Raw genomic sequence first — 13,868 nt, 5'->3', positions numbered from 1 at the left:
TTTTTTTTAATCAAAATCGTTTTTATTGATTTTCAATAAAGGTATTAACAAAATAAAGATTTTGTATACAACAACAAATATCTTGCCAGTCCATACATCAGAGTCTTTCCAACATAATGAGACTGTCACCATATTAACATGAAAGCATCGTAGTACAGGATAGAAAAAACAGATACATGTTATTATAAGGATACAGGACATTGCAGAATTAGTGTTAACATCTAACCAAGATATCTGGCCCCTCCAAATCGACAGGAATTTGTTGGGACATTTTCTCTTGACGTAGACTCCTCTTTCAAGGCGTAAAACTGTTTTCAGCCTCGTTATATATTCCTGTTTGTTGGGCGGATTACTTCTTATCCAGTGTTTAGCAAGTAAAACCCTCGCCTGGAACAGCATTCTATGAATGCACAACGACAGTTTATCGTCTATTTCTGAAGAGTCTAGAATACCCAATACACAGACTCTTGGATCATTAGGCAATCGTATCTGGGTTGTAACGGTTATGATTTCACGTATATCTTCCCAAAATCTCTTCAATTTTTGGCAGTTCCAAACCATATGAAGCAGTGTTGCTTCTATTTCTCCACAGCAAGGACATGAGCAGTCCGGTCGAGTGCCTATTTTGAATATAAATTTTGGGGTTCTATACAATCTGTGTATTAGATATAGCTGGGACAGTCTCTGAGATTCATTCAATGTAAGACTAGTTGTTAAAGCCAGAACGTCAGTCCATTGTTCTTGAGATATTGTTCCTATATCCTTTTCCCATTTTCCTTTTACCACCAAGGGAGTTGAGGAGGCATTGGCGTCCAGTATAAATTTATATAGTCGTGATATCAGTAGCTGTTTCACCACAGCAGGGGGTGTGGCAACCACCATACCCTTCGGAAATTGTGTATGACAAGCATGTCTTAATTGTAGAAATGGAAAAAAATGCCGTTTTGGGTAGGCCAAACTAGGGTTGGACGATATCAAAAATATTCCCACGATAACGATATTGGGCATTTATCGCGATAAATTTCTTATTTAGAAGAAAAAAACACTTGGGGCCACAAGGAGACATTATACTGTATGGGGGCAGCCACAAGGAGACGTTACACTGTATGGGGGCAGCCACAAGAAGACGTTACACTGTATGGGGGCAGCCACAAGGAGACGTTACACTGTATGGGGGCAGCCACAAGGAGACGTTAATTAACGATACCAATTATAACAATTAAATAAATAACACATTTATTTTGTGACCACTGACCAACCAAAAGTCCCAAAAACAGCCCCCAGCCTCTGATCAGCCTCTCATGTGCCCCCCAGCCTCTCCCTCTTATCAGCCCCCTCTGGTAACTCAACCCCCCCCCCCCCCCCCAATCATTGGTGGCAGTGGCCACAGCGTCCCCCTCCCATCATTGGTGGCATTGGGCAGTTCCGATCGGAGTCCCAGCAGTGTAATGCTGGGGCTCCGATCGGTTACCATGGCAGCCAGGAGTCACGCTACTGAAGTCCTGGCTGCCATGGTATGTTAGTGAGAGCAGCATTATACTCAAGTGTGCTGTGGCCGCCGGGCGCTCCTTCTTCTGTCTGTGCGGCGCATTGCTAATGCTTATAGCATTAGCAATGCGCCGCACAGACCTATGAGAAGGAGCGCCCGGCGGCCACGGCGCACGTGAGTATAATGCTGCTCACTAACATACCATGGCAGCCAGGACTTCAGTAGCGTGACTCCTGGCTGCCATGGTAACCGATCGCAGCCCCAGCATTACACTGCTGGGACTCCGATCGGAACTGCCCACTGCCACCAATGATGGGGGGGAGAGGAGGGGGACCCTGTGGCCACTGCCACAAATGATTAATACTGGGGCGGGAGGGGGGGGGGCGCACTGCCCACTGCCACCAATGATGGGGGGGGGGGAGGGGGACCCTGTGGCCACTGCCACCAATGATTAATACTAGGGAGGGAGGGGGGGGGGCGCACTGCCCACTGCCACCAATGCAGAGTCAGAGACTGAAGAACATTCCCGGCACCCGACCTCTGAGAGGACGCTGTGATCCGCGCGATTAACCCCCTCAGGTGCCACACCTGAGGGGTTAATTGCACGGATCACATCGTCCTCTCAGAGGTCGGGTGTCGGGAATGCGAGTCACAGAATTCCTTCCCCCACGCCGAACTGCTAAGAGCGCCGCCTCAATCGGCCACCAGGTATCGGGGACATTTGCACGAGTACTAGAACTCTGCAAATGTCCAGTATAGGTTCATGCTGGGGCGGGTGGACGCAGATTTAGAAGCGGTCAGCGCACATGACCGCTTTTATGACGTCACGAAATACCTCGGTAATTAGGAAACAGCGATATCGCCATATCGCAGTTTTTTTAATACCGCAGTATATCGTGATACCGGTATATTGCCCAACCCTAGGCCAAGCTCTTCCTGCAGCTGAGTAAAAGATTTGTCCTTGAGATTGAATTTGGCCCAAAAATAGTATGCCCCTCTCCTCCCATGGGGAAAAGCCTTCTAGTCTGAATATCTCTGGCAATTGGGTTATTTGCCATAATGGCGTATTCTCGCTAAAACCTGTTAAATTTGCCAGTTTCTTGAATTTTGACCAAACTTTGGTTATAAGGGAAATTGTGGGAAGTTTCCTACCTAGAGGGTGCTGCCTGCTCACTTCAATCGAAGCAATAGGTGCTTTCTGCTTCATACTATGAGCCACTATCTCAGCCGAGGAGTCTAATTCACGTGTTCTAATCCAACCCCTAACATGCTGCAATTGTGCAGCCATAAAGTAGGACCACGGGTTTGGGAGGGACAAACCGCCTTCTTCCTTACAGCGAATTCTCGGTTGCCTTTTTCCCCCATATCAGTGATCTAAAAATCCCCTGAATTTTGTAGCATATTCTCTATGGGACCCATACCGGGGAGTTGTGTAATATATATAATAGTTGTGACATGAATATCATTTTAATTAGATTACAGCGGCCAATTACCGCAAGGGGCAGCTTACACCAAACATTAGTTTTGACTACAAATTTAGCAATTAGTGGCTCTAAATTCAGTTTTATGTATTCGGCTGGTACTGGTGATATCATTACGCTTAAAGGGGTTATCCCATCATAATGATCACTGTTAAATCTGTTAATGATTTGACAGTGATCATTTTTGTAAATATACTTTATTAACAAATTCCCACCGATTAGGAGAAAATTCATCCCCACTTACCTTATTGTTGTGACTCGGTCTCCCCTGGTTACGACCACCGCTCTTCCGCAAAATCCCGATGGTCGCGCTTGCCCAGAAGACTTCTTCTTTTCTCCCGGCCGGGCCACTCGCTGTCCTAAACGCGCACGCTGCCGCGCATGCGCGACGGTGACTTCTTCCCGGCCAGAATAGTACAGAGATGCGAACGCGCACGCCGGCTCTGTACTATACTGGCCAGAAATAAGTCACATTGCGCATGCGCGGCAGCGTGCGCGTTCAGTCCAGCGCGCGGCCCGGCCGGGAGAAGACTTCAATCAAGATGAAGCCCGCCCCCAGCCAGAATCCAGGAAGTGAACGCGCGGTGGCAGCAGGTAAGTATAAAAACGCAAAGTGGGATAACCCCTTTAAATATTTGAAGTGGGTGGTCAGTTGCAGGGGTATACGGGCGAGATCTAATTGTGTTGGGGTGGGATCTAAGGGGAGAATTGTGGACTTGTCCCAGTTTATTTTAATGTCCCAAAATCAACAATCTCCTTCATTATTGGATCTATGGACTTCTGCATGTCTCCCACATATAATAATAGATCATCTGCGTATAACGAGACCTTTTTCCCGGGGGCCTATTGGAAATCCTTTCCAATGTGGAGAATTTCGTAGAAGGCAGGCCAGGGGCTCGATTGCCATCACAAATAGGAGACAAGGGACAACCCTGCCGTGTGCCTCTATGTAAAGGAAAATGTTTGGAGAGTAGCCCGTTCGCTCTAATCCTTGCTAATGGGGAGTTATACAGTAATTTGACCCAGGAGATAAAACCCCGCCCAAATCCCATGGACTCAAAGACTTCCCACAGGTATTCCCATTCCACGCTGTAAAAAGCCTTGGCAGCGTCTAAGGATATTGTTGCGCAGCACCCCCATGCCCCCTCCCCCCCGTATTTAACGGTCTTTGGAGATTCAAAAAACAGTCAACGGAGATTTTATCTGGCATTAATCCAGCCTGATCCTTGTGTATTAAAGGAGTAATTACCTTATTAAGTCGGTTGGCCAGTAATTTGGCTAGCAATTTCACATCATTAGGTAGGAGAGAAATAGGTCTGTATGAGTCAGGTTTAGCTGGGTCCTTATTGGGCTTTGGAATAACCACCACTATCGCGCTACGAATCGGAAATCTTCCTGCTTCTATGAGAGAGGCATCATTAAAGGTCTCCAGGAGGTGTGGAAGGAGACAGTCCCTGTATTGTTTAAAGAATTCCCCTGGTAATCCATCCGACCCCGAAGCCTTTTCATTAGGAAGAGAGCTTAAAGCAATTTCAAGTTCCTCCAGTGTAATGGGTTCATCCAGATATGCGGCCGATTCTAGGGATAAATTAGGGATAGATATTTGGCTAAGATAATTTTTAATATCTCTTTCCATGAACAATTTGGAGGAGTATAAATCCTTATAAAAGTTGTGAAATGTATCAAGGTTTACTGAACTTTCCACGGAAAGTTCTCCATCTGCGGTTCTGATTGCTTCTACTCTGGATGAACCCTCCTGTGACCGGACCACCCTAGCCAGCAGACTACCCGTACTCTCTCCTGCCTCAAAGTATTTTTGTTTGGTGAAGAACCGTTTATTGTCCGCTATATGTAGCAGATGATCAGTAAGTTTGGATTGCGCTTCTTTCCATACGGCTGCAGTCTGCTCGGAGGGCGCACTTACATATACCTGTTCACTCCTTATCACTTCCTGCTGTATAGCTTTAGTGAGTTCCCTAGTTTTAATTTTACGTCTATTCATTTTCTGGATATAAAGACCTCTCACGTATGCTTTCATGGTGTCCCAAACTATTCCCATGAGTGTTGACCCTATGTTAAAATTGAAAAATTCTCTTATGTATTCTGTCATGGGATCTTCCTCGTCTAACAAATGTATCCAAAAAAGGGTTGAGTTTCCAGAGCGCTGAACCACAACGCCCCCTGTCGTTTTTAAATCTCAATTCTATGTGTATGGGAGAATGATCCGAGAGGCACCGCGGTAAATATTCAATAACAGAGGTATGTGGCAATGCCTCCAGGGATCCAATGGGTAGATCTATTCTGGACAAAGAATTATGGGATGCAGAGAAGCAGGAGTACTGCTGTTCCTGAGGGAATCTAATTCTCCATAGGTCGTGCATGTCCAGTTCTCTGAGTAACTTTGCCAATGTGGTTTCCCCAGCATGTGTTAGATCATTAGGTGGCAGGAACTTATCCAGAGAAGGGTCCAGATATTTATTAAAGTCACCCATCATCAGAACCGGCGCCTGGGGGCCCTGCACCTCTTTTTATTACACCAGTGGAATATGGCAGTGGTATATATATGGCAATTAGAAGAAATTGTACCCCAAAAATAGAACAGTGCAGACAGACATATCGGCCTTCAGTATCAATGTTGCTAGAGTGGCACTCAAAGGGAAGGGCTCTATGAACCAGGACACTAACCCCCCTAATGTGTGTAGAGAGCGTGCAATGAAAGGCCTGCGAGATCCATGGTTTATGAAGCAGCCTGTGGGATTGTTTAGACAAGTGAGTCTCAGTGAGGCACACTATGGCTGGCTGGTACTTCTGGACAGCCATAAAAACCGCTGACATTTAGAGGGATCTCCCAGGCCTCTAACATTCCATGCCAAAACGTGTTTTTTATCCGCCATCACTCCGTGAGAAGCATAAGAGAAATGGCGGTCCAGGCACCCATATAAAGCAATCACCGTATGGCAAAAGAGTAAAAACATATATTGTCTCTCTGGATCATAACCTCCAATGAACCGTAAATATAATAATTCCTACAAAAGAACAAACTTTTGATGGTTACCAAGCAGGACCTGAGGCAGAGGAAAGGTTCCTGTAACCCGCAACATAGGAAGTGGTAACACATCTGCATTTACGGACCAGATCTCTATAATAGAGACCCGGTCAGCAATAAGAGGGCAACAAGTAGCATAGTGACATAGTTAACTCTTGGCATGTCAACAAAACAATTAACAATAGCACAGGTTTGAATACTAAAGTCAGTGTTATTGGATAGCACCAAATTGCTACTCCGGGGCACGGTAGTAATAGTGCAACAACAGGCTCATAACAAGCATTAAACATTATACTTATCCGCCCGTCCCCAGAGTCTTCCATGAAGTCTCCAGAATTTCCCAGGCATGGCATTTCCCACTCTGTCGTTCTCATAGTTTTTAGAAGAGAAGGATTCCATTTGTTCAACCCAGTGGCCCGGCTTTCTCCGGGGATTCGTAAACATTATCCGCAGCTTTGAGGGGTATAGCATGGAATATTGTATATTTTGTGAGCGTAGTCGCTTTTTAACATCCAGGAACCGTGCTCGCCGTTTCTGCACCTCCGCTGAGAAGTCAGGAAAAATTGAGACTTTGACCATCTATAAATAGATTCTGGTGTTCCCTTGCCTTGCGGAGAATGGCATCTCTATCTTGAAAGTGTAGAATCCTCATTAGCATTGGTCTAGAAGGGCTTCCCGGTGGTGGTGGGCGAGACGGCACTCTGTGCGCCCTCTCTATAGCGAAGAAGGGGGAAAGAGAGTCCTTTCCAAATATTTGAGAGTCCTCAAAGAAATAAACAGCATTGGACCCTTCGGATTTTTCAGGGACTCCCACTTTGCGAAGGTTGTTTCGGCGCGATCTTTTTTCCAAGTCCTCCGTTTTATTTATTAGAAGGGTGATATTATGGATTACTTTAGCCAGATCACGTTTCATAGGGGGGGGGACCTGGTCTTCCAGGCGGGATACGCGTCCCTCTGCTTCAGCAATTCTTTCATTAACTTTCCTGATGTCCTGTCTAATAAGGGACCCATTCTCTTGGAGGGACCCAATAGATGTATTAAGGGTCATCAAAGCTGCACTACATTGGTGCACGGCTGTATAAATGTACTTGGTGGTAGGATCAGACAGTAGTGGAAGCATGGGGGCAGAGGGCTGCATTTGGGCCCTACATAGTGAATTATATTCGGTAGGGGGGGCCCCCCCGTCACTTGCCTTCAGCTCCTCCACGTGGGATCCGCCATCTTGGGAACAGGAGTCTCCCTCTGCATCATGAGCGGCCGAAGTCACAGCTTGTGCCGCCAGGACTCCGGGCAAAATGTCCGAGGGGGGGGACATGAGCATACTGTTCCAGGTTCGCCGCTACGTCCGCCGCCTTAAGCGAAGCTGTCGCGCAATGTTGCTTCGCTGGGGTCGGTCCCGCCGCCTCCTTATCCTTCCTGGCCGAACAAGTCATGCTGGCCAGGGATAGTGGGGAGATCTCCCTCTGTATTGTGATGGTGATCGGCTGTTTAAATCACCGCAGCCACAGGATGAAGTTGGATATTAGCAGGTGCTGCCTGGGAGCTCAAGCGCGCATGTCCTCCTACATCACCGGCCAGGCCACGCCCCCGGCTGCAGCCATTTTAGGACAGAGTTGTTCAGCCTCATCTTGTGACATTTTGCTATGGATGAAGGCTTCAGTGGCTGAGATAACACCCACCACTGGGATGATATTGAGGGCAATTACAAAGTTCAGTTCTTTATTCAGGACGTCTGTCTCCAGTTGGGTAAGAACCCCATCTCAAAAGTTCTTCACGCTTTAGGCTACTTTCACAGTTTAGCCCTAATGCATTCTGAATGGAAAAGGATCCGCTCAGAATGTATCAGTTTGCCTCCGTTCCATCTCAATTCTGCTTTGGTGTCCGTCTGACGAAACTGAGCCAAACGGATCCGTTCTGACACACAATGTAAGGCTACTTTCACACTAGCGTTCGGAGCGGATCCGTCTGATGAAACATCAGACGGATCCGCTCCGATAATGCAGACGTTCGCATCCGTTCAGAACGGATGCGTCTGCATTAAAACTTAGAAAATTTTCTAAGTGTGAAAGTTGTCTGAGCGGATCCGTTCAGACTTTACATTGAAAGTCAATGGGGAACGGATCCGCTTGAAGATTGAGCCATATTGTGTCATCTTCAAGCGGATCCGTCCCCATTGACTTACATTGTAAGTGTGGACGGATCCGCTCGCCTCCGCACGGCCAGGCGGACACCCGAACGCTGCAAGCAGCGTTCAGGTGTCCGCTCACTGAGCGGAGCGGAGGCTGAACGCTGGCAGGCGGATGCATTCTCAGTGGATCCGCCTCCACTGAGAATGCATTGGGACCAGACGGATGCGTTCGGGGCCGCTCGTGAGCCCCTTCAAACGGTGCGCACGAGCGGACACCCGAACGCTAGTGTGAAAGTAGCCTAAGTCAATGGTTTTCTATGACACAATCTGGCACAATAGAAAACTGATCCGTCCTCCATTGACTTTCAATGGTCTTCAAGAAGGAACCCTCTTGGCTATGTTAAAGATAATAAACTGATCCGTTCTGAACGGATGCAGACGGTTGTATTATCTGAACGGATCCGTCTGTGCAGAACCATGACTGATCCGCACCAAGCGCTAGTGTGAAAGTAGCCTTACTTGGATTTGCCATGTCCTAGCTGCATTCCTGTGTGTCCAGGTTAATTCCTCATGTGTATGGCTGTTGCATGGAATGGAGAACTTCTACTGTGCTGTGCATGTTATACATTCCACCACTCTCTTCCAGATATCACTGGGTAGCTGGGACATAAAACCTCTTACTATGCAGATGTTATACCTAATAGCTTCAGTCACGAGTCACCAGTATTTAATGCAGGAGAATTCTCATGCAAGCCCTTCTAACTGAAAAAGACAGTCGGATGATTAGCAAAACATATTGAAGAAACAAAAATTCAACAAGTCAGTAGCTCAGACTTATTACTGCTGATATACCATGACCTTGATGAGTGACACTTGGCAGGAATATAAATCACTGTAGTAAGGAACGCTATAGGGATTAGATAAAACTAATACTTTATTAAATTTAAGGCCATAAAGGTGGTGAGAAGATCTCCAAGAGGAGGCGACTTTGACAAGCGATTGTTACAAAAAGAGACACGGTGGATTTACCGCGTGCACATACTCCAACCGCTGGGACTCAATGAGTATAACTCTTTTGTCTGCTTTCTTTGAGTCCCGATGCATGTAGTTTGTCTCACACTACTATGGGGAGTGCTTTTGGCTTATATTCAAATGAGGATACAATATATCCTGCCCCGCTCTATATTTTCATCTTAGAATTGGGTACGCTGTGCGTCGCCTCGAAACATTATGGCAAGTCACAGGATGCATCACCCCTACATTCCAAGATAATCCAGGACTTTTCATGTCTCTGAGTTATCCTGACTCAGTGTCAACAACTACAGTACTTAATTACTATAATTACTACACTTGCCCACTTACCAGAATAAGACAACGATCCCTATGCTACCTTATTTATTTTAAACCGTCGTTTGGTCACTCTAACATTAGTATGCGAATGTTTTGACATTCTCCTGTGATAGTCTCACAGAGGGGGCAGGTAAGTGGGGCGGGTTGGTTGTTGCGGCGTTGCCGCGCCTCCTGCGTACTTATTGGCTGCCCCAGGGACTTGATCCAGAAGAGGGGAGGAGTCTCCTCCTTATATAGCACCTGTCCTTGCGGCCGCGTACGGCCACTCAGTGCTAATAGCTGCAGCCTCTGTCACGGAGGTCAGCAGCTGACTTGTTTGATTGTCCTTCTACCCACATTTTATGCTCCTGACGAGCCAAACCTGGCGAAACGCGTCGAGCGATCAGTGGGGGCAAACTCGTGTTTTTGAATTGTCGCTTGATTTGCGTTCACACAACAGAAGTGGTCTGCGTCAATCCAGCCCTCTATAGTATGTGAACAGGTGCACTCAAGCTTTTTGCTCACACCCAGGTAGTTAGAGTCCCTTGATTCGTGCTCACAGGGCCGACAATCAGACATCTGGTTAATATCCACGAACAGGTGGTTCTTGATCCCGGTTGGATCCAATGAGTAGATGTTTATCAATGGATTAGTAGAGTATATAGTGGGCACTCAATATCTGGCGCTACACATCAGGTATACAGCGTTATTGTTGCAACACATTTATTCAACAATCACCCCAAATCTAAAACAATGCACTTCAAATCCTCTATTCCTATAATAGTGCGGTCTGCCTGTGGATATTGAATTCATAAGACCAGCTACTGAGGAAGAGGTCCGAGACCTTAAAACGCGTATAGCGGATGAGTTCCTTATAACTGAAAAGACACCTTACTATATTGGAAAGATCAGCTGATCAACACGAAAAATTACAAAAAAGTAACGAAAAATCATATAGACGGGAGTTGACTCCACCCCCGATTCATTGCAGGAACTCTAAACCAATCAAAGAAACCTCAGGTCACGAGGGCTCCTCTGACGTCCTGATCACGTGGAACGCTGGTAAGACGCGGGACGCCAGCAACACTTGAGACGCACAGCTGAAAGCCGCAAGGAGGTTGTTAACCACTAACGGCATTGCGAAAATACAGTATCGGTGGATACTCTCCATTGAATACAAGAAGTCGGATGAGTGCACTGACCTGTGGTGGGATGCCGCCACAGGCAGAGATGAGCAGACTGGACTTCAAACAGTGAATACAATAAATTACTGAAACCCACTGATATACTATAGGATTGAGACTGTGGACCGTATTACCTAACAGTGAGCTACACGTTTGAGACTTTTCTCTAAAGCGTAAAGACTGGGATACAAGCGCCTATGTAAACATATAGGAATTATATGGAATAATTTTATGATTTTACTATATGAATGTATGTTATCTTATGATTCCAATATCCACAGGCAGACCGCACTATTATATGAATAGAGGATTTGATTTGAAGTGCATTGTTTTAGATTTATTGTGGTGATTGTTGAATAAATGTGTTGCAACTATAACGCTGTATACCTGATGTGTAGCGCCAGATATTGAGTGCCCACTATATACTCTACTAATCCATATCTTGCAATTGTGGTTAGGGTGAACCACTCATTAGTGAGAGCACCTGACCTGGAATCAGAAGGGTGAGCCACTATAAAATCTACTTATTTTATCAATGGATTAGTTTGTTAATTTAGTCCAGGGCCATCTAGACTGGGTGACTGAGCAGAGCACCTTGTCCGTGCCACAGTGCACACTTTTGGTTGTGTCAGATTACTACAGCCGTCTGGCGTGGTTTTGCAACCATTAGTAGTGCACATGAAGTGGATTTCTTGGTTACCTTATGCACACCTGAGCGGTACCGCTGATCGTGGTTTTCCATGTGATACCTCGATCCGTCTCCGTTGATAGATCTGGTCACTTAGATTTTTATATAGTTAGTAGGTTTCCTTTCCTCATAATTTTTGCAAATTTAATAAAGTATTAGTTTTATCTAATCCCTATAGCGTTCCTTACTACAGTGATTTATATTTTTGATCGTGGAACGTATACCACTATTAGCTTGTCAGTGATTTGACACTTGGCAGGAAGCCTTGGCTGAGATCCACTCCATCTTCACACCTAGATTGTATAACAAGTATTGAGCACTATAGTGCCCTTCCATATACTGCACCTATAGAATTCCTCCCTTGGATGGCTTCATATTTACAGCTCGTGGGCTCAGAGAAGAGAACAAAGTGTGACATGCTCTATATGCTATATTACAAAGGATTTTCCCATTCACCACCATATGTGCTTGTATGATCTATATTGATTGTGCTTACTGATTTCAATGGAAAAGATATTTGATTTGCTTATTCTTTTAACTTCTTATACATTCTCTTTTCTTGTACCCAGAATTAATTTCAGAAAATATTCTTTGACAATTTATAACTGTCTTTTTAGAGGAAAAATCCAGTGGATTCAGACTCAAACCTCCCACACTTATTCATGGACAAGCTCCCAGTGCAGGTATTCTTTTCCATTATTGTATGTATTTATTTATTTTTATATATATTATATATATTTTCTAATACCACAAGTTTGCATATTTTTCTGCAAAGACATCCCTGCAGAGTTTGCAGTTGCATAGAGATCATGCAGCTGCTGGAGTGGGGAGCTGGTTACTGGTGGCAGCCGGGATACCCTTAGAGGAGGTTCATTACGCCCCTACCTTCAACATCACTTTTCTACCCTGGCTCAGTGAGCACGGTGTATACAGATCAGGAAGCAGCTGTGACACTTCCTTCTCTTGGCTCCATTGATCATGTGATCGCCGGGTAACTTAGTAGACCCCGATTAGCCCTGCAGTGAAGCTCTGGGCACGGTATTCCACCTGTATGGAACCTGATGGATCAACTGCAGTTACATGAGAAATGTCAAGGAGAAAAATGTGTTAAATGGTCACTATAGTTTCACACAACTTGGTGTACATCACTAGTACAGTAATACAGTTGCAAGAAAAAGTATGTGAACCCTTTGGAATGATATGTATTTCTGCACAAATTGGTCATAAAATGTGATCTGATCTTCATCTAAGTCACAACAATATACAATCAGTCTGCTTAAACTAATAACACACAAAGAATTAAATGTTACCATGTTTTTATTGAACACACCATGTAAACATTGACAGTGCAGGTGGAAAAAGTATGTGAACCCTTGGATTTAATAACTGGTTGACCCTCCTTTGGCAGCAATAACTTCAACCAAACGTTTCCTGTAGTTGCAGATCAGACAAGCACAACGGTCAGGAGTAATTCTTGACCATTCCTCTTTACAGAACTGTTTCAGTTCAGCAATATTCTTGGGATGTCTGGTGTGAATCGCTTTCTTGAGGTCATGCCACAGCATCTCAATCGGGTTGAGGTCAGGACTCTGACTGGGCCACTCCAGAAGGCGTATTTTCTTCTGTTTAAGCCATTCTGATTTAGGCTACTTTCACACTGGTGTTTCAGGGTCCGCCTGTGAGATCCATTTCAAGGCTCTCACAAGCGGCCCCAAATCAGTTTAGCCCCAATGTATTCTGAATGGATAAGGATCCGTTCAGAATACATCAGTTTGGCTCCGTTCCGCCTCCATTACGCTGTGGAGGCGGACACCAAAACGCTGCGGAGCCGAACGAATCCGTCCTGACTTACAATGTAAGTCAATGGGGACGGATCCGTTTACATTGACACAATATTGGTGCAATTGTAAACTGATCCGTCCCCCATGACTTTAAATGTAAAGTCAGGAATCCCTATTAATATAGGAGAAAACTCCGATCCGATGGTATATTTTAACTTGAAGCGTCCCCATCACCATGGGAACGCCTCTATGTTAGAATATACCATCGGATTTGAGTTAGATCGTGAAAACTCAGATCCAACAGTATATTCTAACACAGAGGAGTTCCCATAGTGATGGGGATGCTTCAAGTTAGAATATACTAAGAACTGTGTACATGACTTCTGCCTGGCAGCACCCAATCTCTTACAGGGGGCTGTGATCCGCACAATTAACCCCTCAGATGCCGCACCTGAGGGGTTAATTGTGCGGATCTCAGCCCCCTGCTCGGGTGCTCCACAAGTTTGTTGTTCGCGCTGCCTTCTGAGTGCAAAAGTTCCAATCCCAGACCCTCTTTTTTTTCTCCAATGCTCAGATTGTTTCACTTTGTAGCCACGCAAACGGTTACCAGAGGCTAGGTGCACTCACGTACACCTGCACCCTAGAGGGAAGTATTAGTACAAATAGTGAAGTTCCACCAGGTATTTATCGCAATCAGCAGGTTTTATTCTACTTACAAAAAGGTCTAAAATCTCAGTCATAA

General features: G+C 45.4%; 1 protein-coding gene across 3 annotated transcripts in view; it reads left to right on the top strand.

Moving 5' to 3' along the window:
• Nucleotides 1-13,868, top strand: part of RANBP3 (RAN binding protein 3) — a 235,500-nt gene that overhangs the window by 137,588 nt on the left and 84,044 nt on the right. For all 3 annotated transcript variants that reach the window (XM_040417760.1, XM_040417761.1, XM_040417759.1), the window contains one exon: nt 11,963-12,028. In XM_040417760.1, the coding sequence (XP_040273694.1) occupies nt 11,963-12,028 (66 nt within the window). The remainder of the gene's footprint in view (nt 1-11,962; nt 12,029-13,868) is intronic.

The sequence above is a fragment of the Bufo bufo genome, chromosome 2 (genome assembly GCF_905171765.1).
Source record: "Bufo bufo chromosome 2, aBufBuf1.1, whole genome shotgun sequence".
Lineage (NCBI taxonomy): Eukaryota > Metazoa > Chordata > Amphibia > Anura > Bufonidae > Bufo > Bufo bufo.
This window is presented reverse-complemented; position numbering and strand designations above follow the sequence as displayed.